Here is a 27,696-nt window from a genome sequence, read left to right as displayed (position 1 = left end):
GAATTCTAACCTATTGGTTTAGCCATACCACGGTGGGAATTCTAACCTATTGGTTTAGCCATACCAGTGGGAATTCTAACCTATTGGTTTAGCCATACCACAGTGTGAATTCTAACCTATTGGTTTAGCTATACCACGGTGGGAATTCTAACCTATTGGTTTAGCTATACCACAGTGGGAATTCTAACCTATTGGTTTAGCCATACCACGGTGGGAATTCTAACCTATTGGTTTAGCTATACCACAGTGGGAATTCTAACCTATTGGTTTAGCCATACCACAGTGGGAATTCTAACCTATTGGTTTAGCCATACCACGGTGGGAATTCTAACCTATTGGTTTAGCTATACCACAGTGGGAATTCTAACCTATTGGTTTAGCCATACCACGGTGGGAATTCTAACCTATTGGTTTAGCCATACCACGGTGGGAATTCTAACCTATTGGTTTAGCCATACCACAGTGTGAATTCTAACCTATTGGTTTAGCCATACCACAGTGGGAATTCTAACCTATTGGTTTAGCCATACCACGGTGGGAATTCTAACCTATTGGTTTAGCCATACCACGGTGGGAATTCTAACCTATTGGTTTAGCCATACCAGTGGGAATTCTAACCTAATGTCTAACCATATCTGAACTTGCTTTTTCAGGTGCGTACTAACCTGCAGAGATATGGAACTTTCAAATGGTGGATTCACTGTTCCACAGTACACATGTTTTCCATTCGTCACCATCATACTAGACAGTTTCACATACTGTAGAGCTTTTGCATTTTGGTCCCTAACAATCTGCAGTTGAAAATTCTGTCTCTCCTCTGCTGGAATCAGCTGACCCCTGTCATTGGTGACCAACACCTGAAAACACAATGAACCAACACTACAGCACATACAACAATAATTTATTTAACTATGGCAGTTTCTCCGTCCTCCATTCTATGTGAACTTCACACTACAGTGGAGCCTCTCCGGACACTTCACCTTCTGGACAATTTTTTCGGGGATGGGATTTTTACACAGGTTATTTTTGTTTGTTAATCCAGGACGTCCCTTTCCCGATTTGGACAGTCATATCTTATTACATAACGTTAAAATGCATTGAAAATGTTTCAAATCATCGATTTAATTTATACAATATCAAACAACTATACAGTGCTCCCTCGATATATTGCAAACTTTTGTTCAAGACGAATTTGGGCAATAAAGCAGGGGTGGCAATATAACGAATTTACCATTATGGACAATTTACAGAGCAGTCAAAAGAAATTCAATATCATAAAGTTATTTGGACTCCCTTCTGTATAAACATTTAAATTATCTGAGTTTAATTCAGCAATTATTAGTAATTAACCTGGCCACCTGCATACCTTGTCCAAACTGTCACACTTCACTGCACCACTATCAAAGTACAGGCGGTATTACCAATGAGTGTTAGGTAATTGGCATTATTACCAAGGGTAAACCCTATAAAATTTGACCAATTGTTTGCGAAAAGCAGTGGCATAAGGCATTATGCGGGGGTGGCATTATAACAGGGGTGTTAACAGGCCTTGAAGCTAACTTTTTATGTCACCAGTCCAGCCGGACTGATGGTGTATAATTTCAACCAGTCCGCAGAAAAAATTACCAGTCCAACAGAGTTTTCCAGAAATAATCAAACTTAAATGTGGGATTCATATTTACGAATCAGATTCGTTTGATATTATAATAATCTACAGATCGAAGCATGCCAAATGTGTGTATAAAATTTCATAAGCATATTTTCCAAAATGATGCTTTTAAAATTAACCAGTCCCATCGGACTGACTTAAACAAATGTCAGTCAGTCCGCCAGACTTTTAATCAGTCACAGACTGACAGGCATATGTTAATTTCGAGTCCTGTGTTAACATAGGAGGAAGTCTGTTCTGTAGGATTTTTAGGCAATAAGCGGGGATTGGCATTGTAATTCACGCTCTTGCTGTAACCGGAGATGTTGTTCTAAATATCTCAATCGCTGCTCCCTTCTAGAGGGAGTACTATATATACCAACAAAATAATTGCATAATTTTTTGGTTTTCTAGAATTTATACATCATCAATGTTCACCTGAAGAAAAGTGAACAAAATCTCATCCCAATATCATTCGATCACCTGAATGACTCAGGTGACCTAAAAATGAAAATAAAACATCTCCGTTGCCATACTTAAACAAAAGTGGTGGCGATCTTTATCCTGAATCTGTTGCAATACTTACACAATAGTGGTAAGGATCCCCACGGATGAAATAGTCATCACCAATTCTTTCCACCTTAAACATGTGATAGGTTAGTGGGATTGTGGTCTCCTCCTCCAATTCAATTTTGGAGGAACCCTCAGTCACTATGGCTTTGACCTTCAAAACTAATTGTAATAGTGCACATATAAGTCAAGGTCAGTTACAGTTCTTTCTATGAAAATGAAAACTTAAACAAGAGGCTCACATGCCTTTTCAATCACCCAAGTATTAGTTGAAAGTACAGTGGAACCCCGTTATTACGTTCCCCCTTTATTACGTTAGGACGCATATTACGTTGGAATTTCAAAGCACAAAACCATTTCTTAACAAACCTATATAAAATAGACCTCGTTATTACGTTGTCCTAAAATGCCGGGACTCAGTATTACGTTGTAAAAATTCCGACAAAAACGTAATAAACCCCTAATTATTCAATAGTGATTCTCAAAATAATAAGCCATTTACACCTGGACTGCCCGAGGCAGTCACCATGTAAATTTCCTGGTCTGTTTGGGGATTAGAGACGCTTGACTGATCATGCTTCCATAGATCTAGCGACATCAATACAGGTGAATACCCGGTATAGAAGCCAGTGATAAACAATTAAATAATGTTTATTTAAAAATTGTACTCTATGAAATTTACTTCATTTTTCATATTTTGATAATCAAAGAAATAATTTTTCAACCGCCTGCGTGTTCAGCATAGTGTGATTACCTTTGCAATTAAAACTCTATTCACGGAAAGCTTTGGTACCAAACAAGAAAGACAAGAGTTATCGTTGCAATGTTACAACCGCTTGGGTAACTGCTTGGACATAGGTGACTAAAGGTGTTCAATTAAAAAAATTGTTCGTTGTTTGGACATGCAGCTTGGGTGTTCGTAAATCTCGTCCATACATACACCAATCTATCGGCCGATTCGTGCACGGCATTTACCTCAGTGAATATTTTAAAATCCCTTGATGCGCACGTGATTTTAGTGCCATCATTTAGCGTTATAAATGAAATCTTCGTGCATCATTATATTTTTTTTTATGTGGATTGGGCTTAAATTGTTCTCCGTGCATGTTTATCGTTGGTGAGAAGTGTGCAAGTGTTGGGTATCGTGTGCGTTTTGTGTCTATAGTTTTGTTGTTTTTTGGGTGGGATTTTTTTATTGTGTTATGTATTGTGTAATTAGAGAACTTAATAAAAACGATGTTTTGTTATTTTTTAAATACGAATGTTGAATACGAACCGGAATGAGTTATTGAGAGAAATTTACATGAACACATTGTTTTAAAGTTGAATAAAATGGCGGTCGAAACGAATGCAGAAAAAGCAACGTTTATCAAAACATCCTTATGTATCCTACACCGAAATAAAGAAAAGGGATATTACGGGCATTAAAGATAAGATGTAAATAAAACAAAGTATCATAGTCTTTTAAACAAAGAAACAGTAAAGACATATTCACACACCCCTTCACGGAGTACCAACGGACGATATACAATTTCCAAATGATATTTTTAACAGATTTAACTGGGAACGTTTATTACGTTGCCCCCGGTATTACGTTATTTTATCGTGACAAAATGGAAAATGTAACGGGGTTCCACTGTACAATTAACCCAAAGGGCTACAAGGTCCATAATAATTTTCCTGTTCTGCATATCTAATCTCCATTCTAATATTCAGCAGCAGTGTAAAACAAGATGTCTTCATAAAACACACATGACCTGGAAGTGCCCATACTCAAGAAAAATTCTACATAATATATGTTATATTAACATTATATGACAATTTTGGACTTGCCATGGAATCAGAACCCTTACCCCAGGGATCCTAAAATACACAATTTATACAGATGCCTTTGCCTTCTTGCTAAATACAAATTCAGCTCTTAATCAACATCAGTCCAAAAGAAACAAGATATGATTCTGCTAATTATAATGTCTTCCAAATGAAGTACTACTGGCTGTTTAAAAGTGGCCTTTTTCTGAGTACTACCGTTTCCCCCACATTAAAGCTGACATGAAATATAATTTGTTTTTGTTAAAAACAAATGTCTCCCTAATTCCCCAAATTCAATGTGTTCCAAATTGCATCCTTAGTCCTCTTAATGTACTGCATGGTATTGAGAAGAAAGCATGAGCAGGAACATAGACATTATGAACGGTGCTGTGAACATAGACATTATGAATGATGCTATGAACATAGACATTATGAACGGTGCTGTGAACATAGACATTATGAATGATGTTGTGAACATAGACATTATGAACAATGCTTCATGCATTGTGGAAAAAGATGGAGATGAACAAGATGAATGTGCACTGTGGAAAAAGATGGAGAAAATATTCAACTCTAATGTAACCAATGTTGTACTTGTATATGATACAAAAATAATGACTTATGCTGAAGTACCAGTAGGAATGCGAACATACACCTGTACATGAAACAAGAGGCCCTTGGGCCACATTGCTCACCTGAGTCTCCTTGGCCCATATCTGAAGATTATACATATATATTTGCATGTAAAACCTTAGTTCCTATTGTGGCCCGAACCTACCCCTGGAGGCCATGATTTTTACAAACTTGAATCTGCACTATGTCAGGAAGCTTTCATATAAATGTCAACTTCTTTGCCCAATGGCTCTTAAGAAGAAGATTTTTAAAGATTCCCCCATTATTTTTCTATGTAAAACTTTGATCCTCTATTGTGGTCCCAACCTACCCTCTGGGGCCATGATTTGTACAAATTTGAATCTGCACTCTGTGAGGAAGCTTTTATGTAAATCTCACTTCTTCTGGCTCATTGGTTCTTGCGAAGAAGATTTTTATAGATTTTCCTTATATATTGCTATGTAAAATTTTGATCCCCTATGTAAATGTCACCCCAACCTACCCCCGGGGGCCATGATTTGAACACACTTGTATCTGCACTATGTCAGGAAGCTTTCATGCAAATCTCAGCTTTTCTGGCTCAGTGGTTGTGGAGAAGAGGATGTTAAAGATTTTCCCTATACATTTCTATGTAAAACTTTGATCCCCTATTGTGGCCCCGGGCACTCCACCCCCAGTGGTCATGATTTGAACAAACTTGAATCTGCACTATGTCAGAAAGCTTTCATGTAAATGTCAGCTCCTCTGGCCCAGTGGTTCCTCAGAAGAATATTTATAAATGACCCTACCCTAATTTTACATCTTTATGATTATCTCCCCTTTAAAGGGGGCATGACCCTTCATTTCAATAAACTTGAAAGCCCTTCACTCAAGGATGCTTTTGGCCTTGTTTGGTTAAAATTGACCTAGTGGTTCTGGAGAAGAAGATGAAAGTGTGAAAAGTTTACAACGACCCTGACAGACAACGGACAAATTTTGATCAAAAAAGCTATAAAAAACTCCTCTTTGACGCAAATATTAGCTCACTGGGTCAGAACAATGTAAACATCATTAAATGATAATGAATTATTGTGCAAAATTTCAAAATTATCTGATTAGCCATATAACAGAAGTGTTCACAAACTATTTTACACCTTCCACCCCTCTTAGATCCACTATAACTATTAGGATAACCATTGGATCCTCATGTCCTGACAATATGCACATCTATAAATGGCAATGAAGCATTGTACAAAGTTTCAAGTCTATCAAATATGCCATATAGGAGGAAAAGTGTTCACAAACTATTTTACACCCTCCACCCCTCTTAGATCCACTTTAACTTTATGAAAATAATTGGATTCTCATGTCTCAACAATATACACATCTACAAATTGCAAAGAAGCACTGTACAGAGTTCTAAGTCTCTCTGATATGCCATACAGGAAGAGAAGTGTTTACAAGATTTTTTGACATACAGACGGACGGACGAAAATATATGTCTCCCCCTGGAAGAGGGGGAAGAGAGGAGACATAATTCTAAAATATGTAAACATTTCTCATCTTATCTTCCATACTTCTTATTCTGCTTTTTTTTTCTTTCACATTTTATTTGGAATACACGAAATCAAACAATATAAATCAAGAATACATGAGAGAGAGAGTAAACATAAGGTTGTCATTGTTGGAAGTTATTAAAAAATAAAGATGTCATAGCTGGAAGCATTGAAAGTATATAACAAAAGGAACATGGGTCAAATTGCTCACCTAGGTCACCTTGACCCTGACATTGTTCAGCTGTTGTGATTTGTAAAAGATTTTTTTTAATCAATCTTTATTCCCATGAAAACTTTGGACCCCATATTGCAGCCCAAAAGGATCACAACATAACTAAAATAGAATTCACTTAACACAGAGATGCCTCAACACCAACATGATCTTGCTGTTCTGGATAAGACCAAGGTCATAGATCATGATATGATATGATATGAAGACCTTTGAAGACCTTGCAATAAGAAGTCTATATACAGAATATGAAAGCTCAATCCTAAATAGTTCTGGAGGTATCAAAAGGTAAGATTCGTTAATAAAAGTAGGTAAAACTTCCAGGGTCAAGGTCACAACATCAAACACCGAAGTTTGTCAAGGTCTTGCCATAAAGAATCTATATACAAAATATAAAACCTTTACCTTAAATAATTAAGGAGATTGACAAGGTCAGAGATTTAACAAGAGGCCCACAGGCCTTACCAGTCACCTGAGTACTAGTGAAAAAGTATCATTACTCCCAAGGAATATGAAATCTAAAATACATTTCTTGTTCTGAATATCTAAGGTAAATTCTAATGTTCAGCAACAGTATAAAACAAGATGTGTTCTTAAATCTTCATTGTCCTCAAAAGTGCATAAAATGATGAAAGGTTTTACATAATATAATAGGTGTATTAACATTAAAACATCAAAAGAAACGATTAATTTGGACCCATCCTAAAAACTCAAAACCCTGGGTTTTTTAATTCACCTTCTGTACATCCTTTTTTGCTATTCCTAAGTATGCATTTAGATTTTATACAGTATCAGCAAACTTACACATAAATACTATTTACTAAGTTTGGCCTCACCCTAGGGTCAGAACCCTTACTCTGGGGATCATGAAATTTACAATTTTGGTAAAAGACTACTTGCTCTTTCTATAAATATCCAATTAGTTTCAATTTAGTATCAATAGAACTAAAGAAGTGTTTTACACATAGACACTATAGAGTAAGTTTGGCCTCGGGATCATGAAATTTACAATTTTGATAGAGGCCTTCCTGCCCTACATCACTATTCATTTAATTTTTCATAAATATGTACAGCTCTAGAGAAGAAGATTTTTGAAAATTGGTCAATTTTGGGCAGTTTTTGCCCCAGGGGTGCTGGAGTCCTGAAATGTTCAATTGTTAAAGCATGATGCACGTCCAACTGGTCCAGCTTTAGGGTCAAGGGCACAAGGTTAAGATTCACAAAATAATAAGATCTTGCCATAAAGATCCTATATACAAAATATAAAAGCCCTACCTTAAATAGTTCAAGAGATATTGAATAGGTCAGAATTTTTTTCAAAAAGTATGCCAAACTCCAAGATCAAAGGATCGAACATCATTGTGTACAAAGTCTTGCCATAAAGAATCTATATACAAAATATGAAAGCCCCACCTAAAATAGTTCCGAATATATTTGATAGGTTATCTTTTCTTAAAAGTAGGACACACAAGGTCACAAGATCAAAGATCAGGATGTGAAATCAAAGGTCTTGCCATAAGATATATATATACAAGATATGAAAAATATACCTTAAATAATTCAAGACATTATAGGTACAATTATTATTAAAATGTCAAATTGCTGTGGTTAAAATTTCTGCTCAGCACATGCATGCACAAGTGCTGAATTCTGATTGGACAGTTTTAAAATCACTATAACTTCCTTCTTTTTGAAGGACACGTTAAGAAATTTATACTGTAGGTATAAATATGATACAAAAGCCTATTGGATGACTTCAACAAAAGTGTAGAGTCATACTCACGTGCGCGTGTATGCACGTACATTGCTTTATTTCATTATTTGGTTATGGAATGGTCATGCCTTTGTAATAAAAGGCTATGATAAAATGATTTTTTGCTGTAGCTTTCCAATACGCTTAATGAATGATGCGAACAATAGATGCTAAATTAAATTAACTTTGAATGCGCTAGAATGCACACACATTGTAACTTTTAACTTGTTAAATCAAGTATTGATCTATACCTTTTTGAATGAGATAAAAGGGTTGTTTTCAACAATATAGGTTCATACTAGCACAACTGATAATGTAATGGAATTGGTTGTGCAGAAGGTCAATGACACCACTTTTAAATGGGGAAATGTTTGGACAATATCTGTAACAGTCCCCGTTACAATTAGAACTAGTTTACATAATGAACTAAAAACATTTGCACATAGTGTATAGAATTCTACTTATTCTCATAGTCTCAATTTATCTAGAGTATGCCAAAAGTTGTTTTGTTGAAATAATTTTCCTCCATAGTAAACAATACAAAGCGTCATAATGTAACATCATTCATACTCAAACCTACACAATGCATGTCATATACAACCAATACTTACATGGATATTCTCAGAATATATACAAGGAAAATTCTAGTGGATATTATGCATTTTAATCATTTATCCATAACTCACCTGTGTTATACCCTGTGGTTTTCATCTCCTGAGGCTGCAAGGTAAAGATGGTGGTTCCCTCTGTCTACAAAGAAACCACATAGAATCATCAACTGTCTTTCAGATGTCCCATTTATCATAAACAGTTACTGTGCAATCATTTAAATTCATGACACCTAATTTTCTTAGAATGTTGAGATTTTACAGTTTTGTTGGGATGTCATTTCTTGAAAACTGATATAATTTATATATTTTGCTGTGGTTTACAATTCATGGGATAAGGGTACCCACAAAATCCATGAATATTGAGCCCCCACAAATTGCACTGATTCCACAGTAGTTCTTGGTTTTTATTACGAGATCAAGCTTTACTACACAAGTTCCAGTACTAAAGGCAATTTTTTTTTTTTTTTTTAAACTTCCTAGCCTTGCCCAATATACTGATTTGACCTATCTAAGGCCGGCTTAATGGTTCACAAGGAAGCGGATTACAATAAATAGGGAAAAGAAAGATAACTCTGATATAACACACATTTTTATAAATTATCTCAGACTGGTACACTTTTATTTTAGATATTTTACATGAATAAATGAGTTCCTTAATATGTTACATACAAATTATTTAAAACAAATGAAACATAAAACTTACTTTCAATCAATTTTACTGGGCTTGCCTGAAAGTTTATTTCATTACCTTCGTAATCAATGGCTAGCTATTAAGTGTATCAATGCTTTCTGAAACATCTATTCGATTTATAGTTATAACTATAACACTTGAAATGATACCCAAGCACAATTGATCTCCTAATAGTCCCAGAAAAAGCTGGGAAAATAAGCCCGTGTCCTATCTGCCAAATTGACCAATCTAAGAATTTTTCTCAGAAAATGGCTAAAAATAAGCCTTTTGCATTACAATCCACATGAACCCTATATTTCTGAAAATTAAGTACATGAAATCTATCCATCGATAGAAGACTCTAATACTAATTTAACAGCTAATTGAAATGACAAGTCTGCTAAAGGTTCAATTGTAAGTGCCAAGTTTCTCAGCTCCTCACACCAACACCAGAATTATTTTGAAAATAAAAAGGAAAATGCATTTGCATAAAGATAATTAATTGAAATTTTATCTAAACCTCAAACAAAACTTAAAACATTCCAACAAAATGTGAAATTTCCCGACATCCAGATGCCTCGGCTATGCTAAATATTGCTGAAAAATTTAAACTTGTAAAAAAAAAAAAAAAATGCCCATTCAATCTTCTGTTTTAATTCATCTATTGCTTATTCATTATTCATTAGTAGCACTTACTAACTTTTAATTTGGATACTAATAAGATACTTACTAGATCTTGGTAGGGTTTGTTCATTTCTATATTCCCGTTAGTTATGTGGAGTCTGGCATTCCCCACCACATTCTCTCCATATGTGTATCTGTTAAACAAAAATAAGTACATCCAACAAATCAAAACCTTCCTACGGTACACATTATATAGGGCATCTTTTAACATGTCATTGACGGAATATCGCGAAACAAATTACGATCTTTTGTTTTAACATGCTTATGTTCTATCCTGACCCCGACCTATCCTTGTACAAACTTTAATCCGCACTACCTGAGGATGCATGCTTACAAATTCATACGAGTATAATCATGGTCCTGTTCTTTTAAAAATTTATCCTATATATACTTTGATTCCCAGTTGTGGCCCCATACTACCCCTAGGACCATAATTTGAACCAACTTGAATCTACACTTTGTCAGAAATAAATTTCAACTTTTTTGGCCTAGATCAATATTTTTTGAATGATCCAGCCCTTCCAATTTTTGTATTTTCTTAATTATCTCCCCTGTGAAGTTCTTTTGAACAGACTTGAACCCCCTTTACCCAGGATGATTTGTTTGATTGGAATTGGCGGCAGTGGTTCTGGAGAAGATGAAAGTGTGAAAAGTTAACAACAACAACCACGACAGACTGGACAAAGCTCACTTGAGACTTTGGCGCATGCATGTGAACTAAAAAAGGCGATTAGAAAAGTCCACCTGAGCCGAACATCATTGACAAAAATATATAAAATATCAACAACCATAGCTAATTTGTATACTGGAACTGCTTAAGACTGATAGGTAGTATATTTTCCAAACATTAATCAAAGAGAGATAACTGTTATTGGTAACGAAACGAGGGTGTCTCGGAACAGAATTAAAGTACCAACTCCTCAGTTGTTTACATCAGAGACTCACTTGACCAGGTAAACTGGAAATATGTTTGGGTTGATGTTGCACAAGTGGTCAAATTAGAATTTACAATCATTTAAAATTTACCTTTAACAAGTGTATATAAAATTTACCTTTAACAAGTGTATATGATTTAATTATAAGAAATTTTATAATTACAGCAATCAATGTCTAAATATAACAACATAAAAGGAATACATCATATTGAGATAAAAATATTGATAATATCAAAACACAATTCAAGGACATTTGCAACATTTCTGATATTTTCTCTAAAATTATTTTTCCATCTCCATATTAACAGTATATTCTTGTAAGATTTCTGAAATAGGTTTAAGTTTTAAATTGAAGCAATACTACAATACTTTGTATATTGGTCTGGGTAACTCAGCACTTAGATCACCTGACAAGTAATACAAGGGCCATGGATACCAGATTGTTCTTTTGTTGTTGTTGTTGATTTTTACCTCCTTCTTTGCTTTATAAAACTTACCGAAATATGATTTTACTTGCAACAACCAGGAGTAATCAAAATCTGTTAACTCTAAACCAGATAGGGTAATATACCCCAAGATTTTGTGTAGAGAAACATGACAGAATGCAAGTGAATTGTATGTGAATTGTGTCACAAAAACTGCTTATCAACGAGAAATGTCATGCATGTCCTTAAAAGGACTTAAGAAATGAAACTTATAATTCTTTATTTGATGAATGTATCAAACGAAAAATTGGACAGAAAACTTCATCAATGTGCATAGCGCATTGTTGAAAAAGTTTTCTGTCCAATTTTTGGTTTGATACATGCATCAAATAAAGAATTATAAGTTTTATTTCTTGTCATTTAATTAAGTTTTTAATATAGAAAAACAAACAGTTTCTCTCATCAAAAAGCTTGAATTAAGGTTTTTGAAATGGGGCGTAGGAATACCTATTCGTAACAATGAAAACAACAACAAAACTGGCTGTGTGTTCAGGTTAGGTATAGAGTTGCTGTGCAGAATTAAATGGATTATATGCCAAATTAAAGGTGTAATTGGTTAAAAGCTGAATTAGATATAAAGGAAGAGAACAAGTGGTGACTGGATGTAATTATGCCACATTGTGTTTGAGGAGACGTTGAACACTGGTTGTGTCGAAGGAATGGTGGAATACGCGACCTGGCTCCATTTCAATATGAAGTAAAAAGCTCAACACCTTTTCTGAGTTCATCTAAATTGCCCACGTTGACTGAGCCCCATATAACGCAGTTCAATTTCATTAATGTCTCCTAGATCAAAAGTCGCTGCTTGCTCCGTCATATTAGCAGACGATACATATACTGAGAACTCGTATTTACAATCTGTCTACATCTACCAATCAGTGTCCTACATCATCAAGTTGACTATTCTGCCACGCCATGACTAGGATTATATGTGTTGTTTCTTTAAATCAATTTGTATTTTATTCATATATCTTTGGTTGTGTTTATTTTTGGTAGCATCTAACAAATACATTTCGTTTACAATGCTTGTGTGGAAATTCCTGTTCTATAAATAGTGCTAAAATTAGAATGGGGAAGACACATTCCAGAGAAAAGTAGTCCCAATCCCGCATGCTTTGTGCAGATGAACTCTGGATAAAAAAAAATTTGACTAAGAAATCAAACAAATTTTCCATCTAATCAGCATCGTTGTTAAGTCATCACTTTAAAAGTTATCAAATGATTACTGATTCATGAATTTCCCCCAAATTTGTTTTTAACTTTTGATGATTGAAATCTACTGTCTAATGTATTTAAAGGGTTTCACAAAAAAATTAATTAAGGTTATACATTATAACAAAAGCTCGGACGGACAAAAGGCAATCAGAATAGCTCAGGTGAAACTATGGTCAACTAATCAAGTAGCACAATTTGTGCCCATGCATGGAAATTTGAACAGATTGACAAGTCAACAACATTTTATTATATTTATGTTTTCAAGATAAATTTTTCAGCAAATCATGTTAGAAAATTACCTATATAATGGCTATAATAGTTATAAAGAAATAAATAAGTGGGAAATATGTTGCAGTATTTTCAGTTGTTTTCAAGTTTACAAAACTGAATTGCAATATAAAAGTGCTACAATTTCACAATTACCTGGCAGTGACTTGGACATTGAACGGTTTTTGGGTACGAGCATACAGTGAGGTTGGTCCCACCACACTCACCTCAAACCGTGGTAAAACTGAAAAGAAACCTCTATAAGTATGCTAATAAAGAGTAAAAATATTGAATGAAGGGTATATGATATTCCCATCTGCAACAATTTAAATGATGAATATCTATGTTTGCTTTGACACTAGCAATTGTGATTCTGAAATGAGCTAGACCATAGTGATCTATTTTTGGTTTATAAACACACACACACACCCTCAACTGACCACGTTTCTGTCCTCACAATGTGCAAGATATGTTTCAGGACACAGTTTCAGTATGCATATAGCCAGTATGCAGAGTCATAAAATTCAACAAAAGGCCCATGGGCCACTCCACTCACCTCTGCCCTGGTGTTGTTCAGCTATTGTGATTTTTAAAAGATTTTTTTTTTCAATCTTCATTCCCATGAAATATTTCTATCCCATGCTGCAGCCAATACCTAACCCCAAAGGGTAAGGACACAACTGAACACGCATTCACACAACATGGGGATCCCTCAACACCAATGTGATTAAAATGATCTTGATGTTCTGGAAAATGTCAAGGTCACAAGTTCACTGTATAAAATGAAAGGTCTTCCCATAAATCTATAAACAAAATATAACAAGAGGCCCATGGGCCACATCGCTCACCTGAGTCACCTTGGCCCATATCTGAAGACTTTCAATATATATTTGCATGTAAAACCTTAGTCCCTATTATGGCCCAAACTACCCTTTGCAAACTTGAATCTACACTATGTCAGAAAGCTTTCATGTAAATGTCAACTTCTTTGGCCCATTGGTTCTTGAGAAGAAGATTTTTAAAGCTTTTTCCTATATTTGTATGTAAAACTTTGATCTCCCTTGTGGCCCCATCCTACCCCCGGGGGCCATGATTTGAACAAACTTGAATCTGCATTATGTCAGGAAGCTTTCATGTAAATCTCAGCTTTTCTGGCTTAGTGGATCTTGAGAAGAAGATTTTTAAAGTTTTTCCCTATATATTTGTATGCAAAACTTTGATCCCCCCTTGTGGCCCCATCCTACCCCCGGGGGCCATGATTTGAACAAACTTGAATCTGCACTATGTCAGAAAGTTTTCATGTAAAAATCAGATTTTCTGGCTCAGTGGTCCTTGAGAAGAAGATTTTTAAAGATTTTTCCTATATATTTGTATGTAAAACTTTGATCCCCTATTGTGGCCCCATCCAACCCCCGGGGTCCATGATTTGAACAAACTTGAATCTGCATTATGTCAGGAAGCTTTCATGTAAATCTCAGCTTTTCTGGCTTAGTGGTTCTTGAGAAGAAGATTTTTAAAGTTTTTCCCTATATATTTGTATGCAAAACTTTGATCCCCCCTTGGGGTCCCATCCTATCCCCGGTGGCCATGATTTGAACAAACTTGAATGTGCACTATGTCAGAAAGTTTTCATGTAAAAATCAGATTTTCTGGCTCAGTGGTCCTTGAGAAGAAGATTTTTAAAGATTTTTCCTATATATTTGTATGTAAAACTTTGATCCCCTATTGTGGCCCCATCCAACCCCCGGGGTCCATGATTTGAACAAACTTGAATCTGCATTATGTCAGGAAGCTTTCATGTAAATCTCAGCTTTTCTGGCTTAGTGGTTCTTGAGAAGAAGATTTTTAAAGTTTTTCCCTATATATTTGTGTGTAAAACTTTGATCCCCCCTTGTGGCCCCCATCTTATCCCCGGGGGCCATGATTTGAACAAACTTGAATGTGCACTATGTCAGAAAGTTTTCATGTAAAAATCAGCTTTTCTGGCTCAGTGGTTCTTGAGAAGAAGATTTTTAAAGATTTTTCCTATATATTTGTATGTAAAACTTTGATCCCCTATTGTGGCCCCATCCAACCCCAGGGGCCCATGATTTGAACAAACTTGAATCTGCATTATGTCAGGAAGCTTTCATATAAATCTCAGCTTTTCTGGCTTAGTGGTTCTTGAGAAGAAGATTTTTAAATGACCCCACCCTATTTTTGCATTTTTGTGATTATCTCCCCTTTGAAAGGGACATGGCTCTTCATTTGAACAAACTTGAAAGCCCTTCACCCAAGGATGCTTTTGGCCATGTTTGGTTGAAATTGGCCCAGGGGGTCTGGAGAAGAAGTCGAAAATGTGAAAAGTTTAACAGACAGACGGACAGACAGACGGACGGACAGACAGACGACGGACAAAAAGCAATCAGAAAAGCTCACTTGAACCTTCGGTTCAGGTGAGCTAAAAAGTATCCCTTAAATAATTCAGGTGATATTGTATAGATTAAATTTAACAAGAGTACTACAAACGGTACATGCACCAGTTGAGCTGTAAGCACAATATGCACTCTGAATTGATATCGTACACATTCCGAATAGAAAAGCCTTAAAGTAGGTCATCAATCTATCTGTCATGTGAACTGATTATGTATTTGTCTGAGGTTGTGACAAAATGTCAGTGCAATCTCTGTATCCATGATGAGAAAAAGTGCATGTAAATTTAAGTTTTTCTGGCCAAGTGGTTCTTGAGAAGGATGATTTTTAAAGACTTTATATATTCACATGTAAAACTTTGATCCCCTAGTGTATACACATTAACTTCTTACACAGCTCTTTTTCATTTTATTGAAAATATTTCATGTCAAAATGTGTAAAAAGCTTAGTGTTTTTGAAAATTAATTGTTCGTTTTGTATTAACATTTTCTTTATCTTTTCTGCATGCATCTGCATAACACAAATGCCCCCCGCCTGCAGCAAAGTAAAATGTAGGAAATCCATCGAAGCACAGTATTGAATGTGGCATTCAGATTGTATGTAACACGCATTTAGTACAATGAAGAACTCAACAACAATCCTTTTAATGTTTTAACAGCCATAAAATATTAAAAGCCCTACAAACTTGTCAAACCAGAAAAATTTGTCATACAACCTTAATGTGTTACAACCTAAAGCATGTCACTGTAAAGCAAGATCTTTGTGAAAGTTAGCAATCTACTAGCCCTAGTGCTTTCATTTCTTGATTTCTTTGACTGTAATCAATATGTACCTGTGTACCAAAAATCAGTTCAATATCTCAAGGCATTTAGAAAAGAAAGTCCAGAAAACTGGTCCTAACATTAATTTTTCTAAGTTAAAGGGGCACAACACCATAAAAAAATCATCGGAACAAAACTCTAAACTCGATCTGTAACTCATCAATATACACCTGCATACAAACAAGAGGTACATGGGCCACATCACTCACCTGAGTCACCTTGGCCCATATCTGAAGACTTTCCATATATATTTGCATGTAAAACCTTAGTTCCTATTGTGGTACCAACCTACCCCTGGAGGCCATGATATTTAAAAACTTGAATCTGCACTATGTCAGAAAGCTTTCATGTAAATGTCAACTTTTTTGGCCCAATGGTTCTTGAGGAAAAGATTCTTAAAGATTTTCCCTATATATTTCTAAGTAAAACTTTGATCCCCTTTCGTAACCCAAATCTACCCCTGGAGGCCATGATTTGAACAAACATGAATCTGCACTATGTCAGGAAGCTTTCATGTAAATGTAAACTTCTCTGACCCAGTGGTTCTTGAGAAGAAGATTTTTAAAGATTTTCCCTATATATTTGCATGTAAAACTTTGATCCCCTATTGTGGCCCCAATCTAAACCCGGGGGTCATGGTTTTAACATAATTGAATCTGCACTATGTCAGAAAGCTTTCATGTAAATTTCAGCTCTCCTGGCCTAGTGGTTCTCGAGAAGATTTTTAAATGACCCCACCCTATTTTTGCATTTTTGTTATTATCTACCCTTTGAAGAGGGCATGACCCTTCATTTGAACAGACTTGAAAGTCCTTCATTCAAGGATGCTTTTAACCAAGTTTGGTTGAAATTGGCCGAGTGGTTCTGGAGAAGAAGTTGAAAATGTGAAAAGTTTACAGACAGACTAACAGACATTGGCGATCATAAAAGCTTACTTGAGCGAAACATTTGGCGAAGGAGCAAGGCTCGAACACGTAACCTCCTGGTCCTGAATCCAGCATTCTAACCACTGACAACTGAACTTACAGTCAGTAGGATGCATCTATATTTTGTTCAAAGAACAACTCACATCAAATTTCAATCTCAAAATCAAATTCTTACCAAACTTGTCGACTGTAAATTTCACCATGTATGTAATAGTCTAAAAATAATAAAAATTTTGATTAGTTTGTGCAATGTATGTTAGCAATAAGTTTGTTATTGCTTATCAAAACACAATAAACAAGAGGCACATAGGGCCACATTGCTCACCTGAATCACCTTGGCCCATATTTAAAGATTTTTCCTACATATTTGCAGGTAAAATTTTGATCCCCTATTGTGACCCCACCCTTCCCCTGTAGGCCCTGATTTTTACAAACTTGAATCTGCACTACATCAGGAAGATTTCATCTAAATGTAAACTTTTCTGCTCAGTGGTTCTTGACAAGATTTTAAGTTTCCCCCATATATTTGTATGTAAAACTTTGATCCCCTATAGTTGCCCCATCCTACCCCTGGGGCCTGTGATGTATCAAACTTGAATATTCACTATGTCAGGAAGTTTCATATAAATGTGAACCTGTCTGGTCCAATAGTTCTATAGAAGATTTTTTTAAATTTTCCTTATATATTTGTGTGTAAAACTTTCATCCCCCATTATAGCCCCACTCTACCCCAGGGGTCATGGCCATAACAAACTTGAATTTGCTCAGTCAGGAAACTTTCATGTAAATGTAAACTTATATAGCAAAGTGGTTCTTGAGAAGATTTTTTTTAAAAATTCCCCAATATATTCCCATGTAAATCTTTGATCCCCTATTGTGGCTCCACCCTAGCCCCGAAGGCCATGGTTTTAACAAACTTGAATCTGCACTATGTAAGGAAGCTTTCATGTAAATGTAAACTTTTCTGGTCCAATGGTTCTAAGATTTTTTAGAGATTTTCCCTTTATATTTCTATGTAAAACTTTGATCCCTAACTAACTTGAATTTGTGCTATGTCAGGAGGCTTTTATGTAAATTTGTACTTCCCTGGACCTGTGGTTCTTTTTAAAGATTCCCCCTATATATTCACATGTAAATCTTTGATCCCCTATTGTGGATCCACCCTACACCCAGGAACCATGGTTTTAACAAACTTGAATCTGCACTATGTCAGGAAACTTTCATATGAATTTCAGCTCTTCTACCCCAGTGGTTCTTCAGAAGATTTTAAATGACCCCACCCTATTTTTGCATTTTTGTGATTATCTTTCCTTTGTAGGGAGTATGGCCCTTCATTTGAACAAACCTGAAAGACCTTCATCCAAGGATGCTTTTTGCCAAGTTTGGTTGAAATTCATAGATGGACAGACAGACGATGGACAACAGATGATCAGAAAAGCTACCTTGAATTTTCAGCTCAGGTGAGCTAAAAACAGCTCCACAGCACCTCCAAACTTGAGAATTAGTTTCAACCAGGAAATACAATTTGAAAATTTCTTCCAAAGCTTCAAAATCTCAAATATCTATGTGTGTAACTTGTTACTGTCTGATGCTGTGATTACTAGAGAGATAACTCTGCCTACCTCTTTGTCACTGTGGCGTTGCTCTGCGTAGATTGACCAGTCTCCCATAGCTGGGTCATCAGAAAGAAGGAATTCTGCCTGGGTCACACCTGTCAACAAACCAATGAAGACGTTTTTAATTACTACATTGAATGTTTCTTTTGAGTGGTACCATTCTTATTCCATAGCATTTCTCCCAATCTCTTTTCTTTTCTATTTCATCAACTGTTCCTTTTATGTGGTACACTTATTACACATATTCCATATATTTTATTTCACTCCTTTATTTTCCAAATTCAGAGATTCTGATATCAATAAGCCAAATTCCACAATTTAAGTTGTCATTTTAAGCTATTGCAACCTGTCAATTTTTCTATAAAAAGTTTGGATGACTGATATTTCACATACTAATTTCATAATTAAAGCCAGGTTATTAGCTTTAAAAATTTAACTCTCTTAACAATATACATGTAACAATTTTTCAACCTTGCAATCTGAGAATTGTTATGGTATTATCTCACAGAAAATCAATACACCATTTCTTGAAAAAAAAAATTTGCCTTTTTTTTTTTTTTTGGTGTTACAACATTTATTTCCGTATGAATATATATACTATTATTTTGCCAAAATAGCAATTTCTTCTTTAACAGTAAAATAAACTACAGTACTAAACATCTAGCCAACCACATACCTTAATAGGCCTATCTGTTTCTTTGATTCGAGCTACAAACATCTACCTCATTCAGACTGGAAAAATGTTCCCGATTTGAACTGTAAATACCTACCTAGTTCAGATTGTAAACACATACCTGATTCAGGCTGTACACACACACACAGATTGTAAACACATACCTGATTCAGGCTGTAAACACACACAGATTGTAAACACATACCTCATTCAGGCTGTACACACACACACACACAGATTGTAAACACATACCTCATTCAGGCTGTAAACACATACCTGATTCAGGCTGTACACACACACAGAGATTGTAAACACATACCTGATTCAGGCTGTACACACACACACACAGATTGTAAACACATACCTCATTCAGGCTGTACACACACACACACACAGATTGTAAACACATACCTCATTCAGGCTGTACACACACACACAGATTGTAAACACATACCTCATTCAGGCTGTACACACACACACACACACACAGATTGTAAACACATACCTGATTCAGGCTGTAAACACACACAGATTGTAAACACATACCTCATTCAGGCTGTACACACACACACAGATTGTAAACACATACCTCATTCAGGCTGTACACACACACACACACACATGCACACATAAACACACACATACACATCAGGTTCTGATTGTAAACATGTGGTCTCAGACTGTCAACATATGCTGATCTGGACTGTAGACACATACCTGATTCATGCTGTAAACATATACCTGATTTGGGCTGTAAATTCCTCAACATTTCCATCATGCTGTAAAAACATACCTGACTTGGGCTGTAAATTCTTCCACATTTCCACTCTGTTTCCTTGAGGATCCTATATATAAAATAATAATGAAGTTAACAAGAGGTCCATGGGCCTTAACTGTTCTCCAAGTCTTAAACAAAGTAATACATAAATTCATGTCCTATGTCTTACACAAAGTATGAGGGCTGTTCGATATGTAATGTGTATTGTACGATATCTCAAAAGCATTCAACTCAAATAGTGAAATGAACATTACATCCCTTCAAAGTATTCTCCGTGGTTTGAAATACATAATTTCAATCCCCGAATCCATTTCTGAAATGCGTCACGGTACGCTTATTTAGGTAGACCTCTGAGGCACTGACTAATGGCTGAGCCAAGGGCTTGTCGGGACTTGTAATGACGACCAGCTAAGAACAGTTTTGGAGAAAGGAAAAAGTTGCATGGGACTATATCTGGAGAGTATGGTGGGTGTGGCAAGACGGTATCCCTCTATGACTTCAAAAATTCCTTCACAAGCTCAGACGTATGTGATGGAGCATTATCATGAAGTAGACGAACATGTCTAAATCCTGACACAGGGTGTCGTTTATGATCATATTTTTTAAGCTTTTTTAGTATAACACCTCCGTATTACCGACCTATAACACTTTTGCCCTTTGACGTCAGATTTTGTACGGCTATACCATCACATGAGAAGAATAAGCAATAAAAAACCTTCTTTGTGCTTATATGATTCTATATGCAACTACAGGCCTTCTACCGTGTTTAGTAAGACATATTTTGTTCCCAATTTTTCTTACTGGTTCGAAATAGTGAACCCATGTTTCGTCACCAGTAACAATGTTTGAAAATTGTCTTTGATTGAATTTGGGAAACATTTTGACCAATTGCTTAGTCGTTTGTACTCGTACCTGTTTTTGGTTATCTGTCAATATATGCAGTATCCATCTGGCAGAAATCTTTCGTACTTTCAAAATATGCTTCAAAATGAAATGCACCCGCAACAGCGATATGCCAACAGCTTTGGCAATATCACGAATCGTGTATCTGTCATCAATTTCAATTATTTCCCTGACTTTTGAGACATTTGCCTTGCCTGTTACAGTCACAGGTCGGCCAGATTTTGCTGCATCTTTGACGGACTCTGTTCCAGTCAGAAATTTCTTTCTCCACCTACAAACTGTCTCATAAGATACCTTAATTATCAGACCCATAAACTTCCCCCAATTCAGTAAAAATCTGCATTACCGATTGACCGAGTTTTGTGCGAACTTTTATATAAGCTCTAATTTCTTCAATATTCTCTACCCATTTCCCAACCATTTTTACAACAGTGGTCAACAATTGGCTCTATTGAAATAACTATAAATTTAAAACTATGTGAAGTTGAAAGCTCGTGTTTACACCGTTGGAAAGGTATTGAATAGAGCTATTCAAGAGTATCATCATCCACGAAATCGTGCAAAGCATTATAGCACTGTGGTAAAATACACATATTGAACAGCCCTCATAATATGCATGACTTTTCAGAATTAAGTTACATTATTTGCAAGTTTAAATGCGGACCATCAATGTGAACATCGACTAATGGTCCACCATATTTTTTTTCATTCAATTTTGGTGCACTATGCCACAATGCTTCCTTGTAAAAATGTAAATCACGAGTTTTAATTTTAGGAACATCTGCCAGATTTCATTTGCAGAGACTGACAAATACGACAAGGCTTACTGCTCTATCTTGTTCGTAAATAATGTGGTAATTTGGAGCAGTGATGCAGTATATTTGATCGCACATATAGTGTATGTTTAAAAAGTCTCGGGGGTCTAAAGTTTAAAACTAATAAGGAGAATCTGTATTTGCCTGAGAAAAATGCCATCAACTGATACAGGAAATTGAAAAAAAACAACAAGTCTCCATTTACATCTGGGAAATACGAGCAGGATTTTTCATTACTCCTTGCAAAGCAATATTCATCCTAGGCATACCTTGATAAATATAGTAACATTTTCATTCATTGGCATCAAGTCTCTGTCAATGGCCAAGGTACGGATCAGAACTGAAACAAAGTATGTTGTCAATATGAATGTTATACTACACCATTGTCTGAACATGCCACTAATTAAAATGATACTGTAAACTCCTTATCAAATGCAAGTAATTGATATCCACATCAATCCATGAGAAACCTCTCTCAATATTCCAAGTCTTTCTATCATTTACCACCACCTTCAGTTGGCCTGTATCATAGTGTCATTCCCCTTATAATGTTCAATTTCACTTTCTCACAATATGCCAAAATAAGCTAAAACTGTCCTTATTAGACTAATACCACCACCACCACCCCTCCTTAAATGGCACATTGGATGATGGGAAATAATGAAATTTTGCTCATTGAAGTATAAATGGTTTGAAGATATACTATGGGCAAAGACAACATAATATCCCCCTCCTAAAATTCAAAAACAAGAGGCCAACAGGCCTTATCAGTCACCTGAGTATTCAATTACTTAAAAGAATCGATCACTTGCCCTAAGGGCTATGAAATCCTTTTCTGCATATCTAAACAGAACAGTATAAAACAAGATGTGTTCTTAAAACTTAAGGTAACTCCATACTTGCAGTTTTATCTGATAAAAGTTTTATACATGTAATATAATAATATAATAGGTGTATTCACAATATAGTAAGTTTGGCTCCGCCCTGGGGTCAGAACCCCTACCCCAGTGATCATGAAATTTACAATTTTGGTAGATGCTTTCCTGCTCTACATCACTATGCATTTATAAGTTTAACTTTTTCTTACACATGTGTGATTCTAGGGAAGAAGACTTTTGAAAATTATTTAATTTAGGGCAGTTTTTGCCCCATCCCTAAGGCCCTAGGGGTGCAGGAATCCTGAATTTACAATTTATGTCCCCCTTGTTCCAAAGTTGCTTCATACCAAATTTGAAAAGAATTGGAATGGTAGTTATCAAGAAGTTAAAAATGTCTATTGTTTACATATTTAATAACTGACCATTTTGTCCCCACCCTGATATTAAAACCCCTACCCCTGTGATCATCGAATTTACAATTCTGGTAATGGACTACCTGCTTTTTCTAAATATTCATTTGATTTTAATTTAGTATCAATAGCACTAAAGAAGAGGTTATCTAAGTGTTTTACACATAAACACTATATACATAGTTTGGCCATACCATGGGGTCAGAACCCCTACCATGGGGATCATAAAATTTACAATTTCCGTAGAGGTCTTCCTGCTGTACATCACTATGTATTTAGTTTTTCTTACACGAGCGTGGTTCTTGAGAAGAAGATTTTTGAAAATTGGTAAAGTTTTTGCCCGGCCCCTAGGGCCCCAGGGGTATTGGGAGTCCTGAAATTTACAATTTATGTTCCCTTGTCCCATCGATGCTTCATACCAAATTTGAAAAGAAATGGAATAGTAGTTATCAAGAAGTTAAAATGTTCAATTGTTAATGCACAACGCACGTCGCCAGATTACCATAAATTGAGCAAACTCAGGTGACCTAAACACCACTCAGTTTAATTTCAATACTCTAAACTCATCAAAAAGTTACTACAATAGGAACTCATACCTTTCTGATTTTTCTTGTACATCTTCTTGTCTGTTTGAATGTTCAGAAAACCAGATGCTTCCTTAATAGGCACTGTTGTTGAGTTCAAAATGTTCATTTTCGACTGTTGATAAGTCAGGTTCACGGTTAAATTGAATTCACCTGTGAACTCATCAGAAACCTACAAATTAAATGGTCAAAATAAACAAGAGGCTCATGAGACAAATCATTCACCTGAGTCACCATTGTTCAGCTGCTGTGATTTTTAAAAGATCTTTTTAGCAATCTCTATTCCCAGAAACACTTTTGACCCCATACTGTGGTCCCATAACCTAGCCCCAAAGGATCACAACATAACTGAAAATGAATTCATATATATACAGATCTTTCAGCATTTCAGGGAGCACAATGTGGAATGCCTTGAGTGAAAATATAAGAAACTCAACAAGTGTTGTGTGTTTTAAGAGAAATTATCTTAGAGATTATTACCATACTTTTTAAGCTTCATTTTGTTCCTATTTATCTTATATTCATAATTATGTTCCCCAAACAAAGTTTGGGAACATATTGTTTTTACTCTGTTTCTTATTATTATGTTCCCCAAACAAAGTTTCGGAACATATTGTTTTTACTCTGTTTCTTATTATTATTATTATTATTATTATGTTCCCCAAACAAAGTTTGGGAACATATTGGTTTTACTCTGTTTCTTATTATTATTATTATTCTTTCTTTATTCTTGTCACCCTTTTTTGTCCACGAGTGTTCTCAGAAACTACTGAAGGGATCAAGACGAAACCTTTTTAGGATGATAGAATACTCTTTGTAGATGTGCGGAACGAACGTCATTTTGTCTGAAAATGCATGCATGTGCATGCACGTGCATTGGATTTTTTGTTTACAAACTTTCGAATGCGTCTAACTTTTTTATTTTTCAATGAAATCGTTTGATATTTATATTGCAGGTATAACTTGAGACCCTTAACTGTTTCACATCATCAGAATTTCAATTCTGCACGTGCATGCACGTGTGCTTCAATTTGATTGGATAATATAAAACCATTTATAACTTTCATGTAAATTAAGACAATTTGAAGATATTTACAGGATAGGTAAAGATTATAAATATCTACAAATCTATGTTTAAAAAGTTGAAAACGCGCATGCGCACGCATGCGCATTGACATTTGAACGTTCAATTCTTTCAATGACCATAACTTTTTTGTTTTTTGTCAAAATCTTTTCAAACTTGTCTTGTATATGTATCTTGATATTCTAAACAAAAGTGTACAGTCATAATTACCATCCGGCACGTGCATGCACGTGTGCTAAATTGTAATTGGACGATTTTCAAATCGCCATAACTTTCTTATAAATGATGGAAACAATATGAAATTTATACTGTAAGTATATCTATCAAATGTCTATTGAATGACATCAACATTGATGCTGGGTCATAGTCACGTGCGCGTGTATGCACGTGCATAGCTTTTCTTTCATTTTTTGGGTACTAAAATGGTCATAACTATTGAATTAAAAACTGAAATGAATTCAAATTTACCCTGAGGATCTATGATATGAATGGCTGTGAAATGGTGTCAACAAATTTTCCATTATCAAAATCGCGTGCGCGTGAATGCGCGAGCATTGTAATTTTTGACGTCTAAATTCAAGTATTGGTCTATAACATTTTTAAATTGCAATGAATAGGATTGAAATTTAGGTTGCAGGTATGTTTTGGGCCTCTGAATTTATTAATAGTTTCAAAATCACTTCCCTGCACGGGCATGCACGTGCGCTTAATTCTGATTGGACGATTTTGAAATCTCAATAACTTTCTTATGAGTGAAGCAATCAATACCAAATTTATATAGTAAGTATATTGTTCAAATGTCTATTGATTAGCATCAACAAAATTGCTGTGTCGTACTCAAGCGCACGTGTATGCACGTGTATTGATTTCGGTCTTTGTAGTTTTGAGTTGCCGTTAATTTCTCGTTATTCATTGAACTGTTGTGAAACTTCTCTTGTACTCATATGGTAAGACTTCTAATGTATCGAGATGGTCGAATTATTTATATGCACGTACGTGCACGTGCACAAAACTCTCATATCTTTATAACTGATTTGAACTAGTATGAAATGGACTGAACGTTATAATATACTTATATATTCACATACTACACAGTTTGCAATGGTCAAAACAACTTGTACTGAAATAAATGTCACCACTTACTAAATGGGGGAATGTTTGGGGAACATCTGTAACGGTCCCCGTTACAATAAGTACTAGTTATTATTCTTTTTCTCCGGTACTTTTTTGTCCGGTAGTGTTCTCAGAAACTACAAAAGGGATCGATATGAAACTTTCCAGGATGATAGTATAGCGTTTGTAGATGTGCATAGTGATAGTCATTTTGTCTGCACGTGCATGCACGCGCGCGCACGTGCACTGCAATTTTGGTACAAAAAATGGAAAATCAGAATATTGAAGGAATCGATATAAAACCTAAATAGGATGATAGTATATCATTTGTACATATGAAAAATAATAGTTATTTTGCCAGCACGCGCACGCATGCGCGTGCACGCGCATTACAAAATTTGTTCACTAACTTTGGAATCAGTCTAACTTTTTTGTTGTTCATTGAAATGGCTTGAAATTTATATCGTAGGTAGATATTGAGACCCTTAACTGATTTGCATGGTCAAAATTACCAATTTGCACGCGCATGCACGTGCGCTTCATTTTGATTGGATAATACTCAAACGTTTGTAACTATCTTATTTATGAAGCGAATGAGATGATATTCACAGCATACGTAGACAATATGTGTATCGACATATTGGTGTAACAAAAAAATGCCAACGCACACGCGCATGCGCGTGCAACATTTTTTAAATGTTCAATTTTTAAAGGACGACAACGTTTTTGTTTTTCATCAAATTCTATTGATATTAGGGGTTTTGATGTGTCTTGGTACTCCTTACAAATTGCTGTGGTTAGAATTACTGCTCATCACGTGCATGCACGTGTGCTGATTTCTGATTGGACGATTTTAAAATCGCTATAACTTCCTTATATATGTTGGAAACGTTATGAAATTCATACTGTGGGTATATGATACAAATGCCTGTTGAACGACATCAACAAAAATTCGGAATCATACACGCGTGCGCGTGTATGCACGTGCAACGCTTTCTTTCATTTCTTAGTACTGAAATGACCATATTGAACGTACTACATGTAATTAAAGGCAAAAATAAAATGATTTTTTCCTATAGATTCACAAGGACATCACTTTTTAATTGGGGGAGGTTTGGGGAACATCTGTAACAGTCCCCGTTACAATTAGAACTAGTTATTATTATTATTATTATTCTTTTTCTCCGGTACTTTTTTGTCCGGTAGTGTTCTCAGAAACTACAAAAGGGATCGATATGAAACTTTCCAGGATGATAGTATAGCGTTTGTAGATGTGCATAGTGATAGTCATTTTGTCTGCACGTGCATGCACGCGCGCGCACGTGCATTGCAATTTTGGTACAAAAAATGGAAAATCAGAATATTGAAGGAAGCGATATAAAACCTAAATAGGATGATAGTATATCATTTGTACATATGAAAAATAATAGTTATTTTGCCAGCACGCGCACGCATGCGCGTGCACGCGCATTACAAAATTTGTATGCTAACTTTGGAATCAGTCTAACTTTTTTGTTGTTCATTGAAATGGCTTGAAATTCATATCATAGGTAGATATTGAGACCCTTAACTGATTTACATGGTCAAAATTACCAATTTGCACGCGCATGCACGTGCGCTTCATTTTGATTGGATAATGCTAAAACGTTTGTAACTA

General features: G+C 35.5%; 1 protein-coding gene across 1 annotated transcript in view; it reads right to left on the bottom strand.

Moving 5' to 3' along the window:
• The window catches only part of LOC125677249 (CD109 antigen-like), a 291,878-nt gene that overhangs the window by 242,255 nt on the left and 21,927 nt on the right, over positions 1 to 27,696 (bottom strand). The window contains exons 5-14 of the mRNA XM_048915256.2: positions 23,855 to 24,014; positions 22,240 to 22,310; positions 20,268 to 20,319; positions 18,808 to 18,896; positions 17,361 to 17,400; positions 13,183 to 13,270; positions 10,171 to 10,258; positions 8,846 to 8,909; positions 2,235 to 2,380; positions 666 to 857 (exon numbers count right to left, since the gene is read on the bottom strand). Of these exons, the coding sequence (XP_048771213.2) occupies positions 666 to 857; positions 2,235 to 2,380; positions 8,846 to 8,909; positions 10,171 to 10,258; positions 13,183 to 13,270; positions 17,361 to 17,400; positions 18,808 to 18,896; positions 20,268 to 20,319; positions 22,240 to 22,310; positions 23,855 to 24,014 (990 nt within the window). The remainder of the gene's footprint in view (positions 1 to 665; positions 858 to 2,234; positions 2,381 to 8,845; positions 8,910 to 10,170; positions 10,259 to 13,182; positions 13,271 to 17,360; positions 17,401 to 18,807; positions 18,897 to 20,267; positions 20,320 to 22,239; positions 22,311 to 23,854; positions 24,015 to 27,696) is intronic.

The sequence above is a fragment of the Ostrea edulis genome, chromosome 1 (genome assembly GCF_947568905.1).
Source record: "Ostrea edulis chromosome 1, xbOstEdul1.1, whole genome shotgun sequence".
NCBI lineage: Eukaryota > Metazoa > Mollusca > Bivalvia > Ostreida > Ostreidae > Ostrea > Ostrea edulis.
This window is presented reverse-complemented; position numbering and strand designations above follow the sequence as displayed.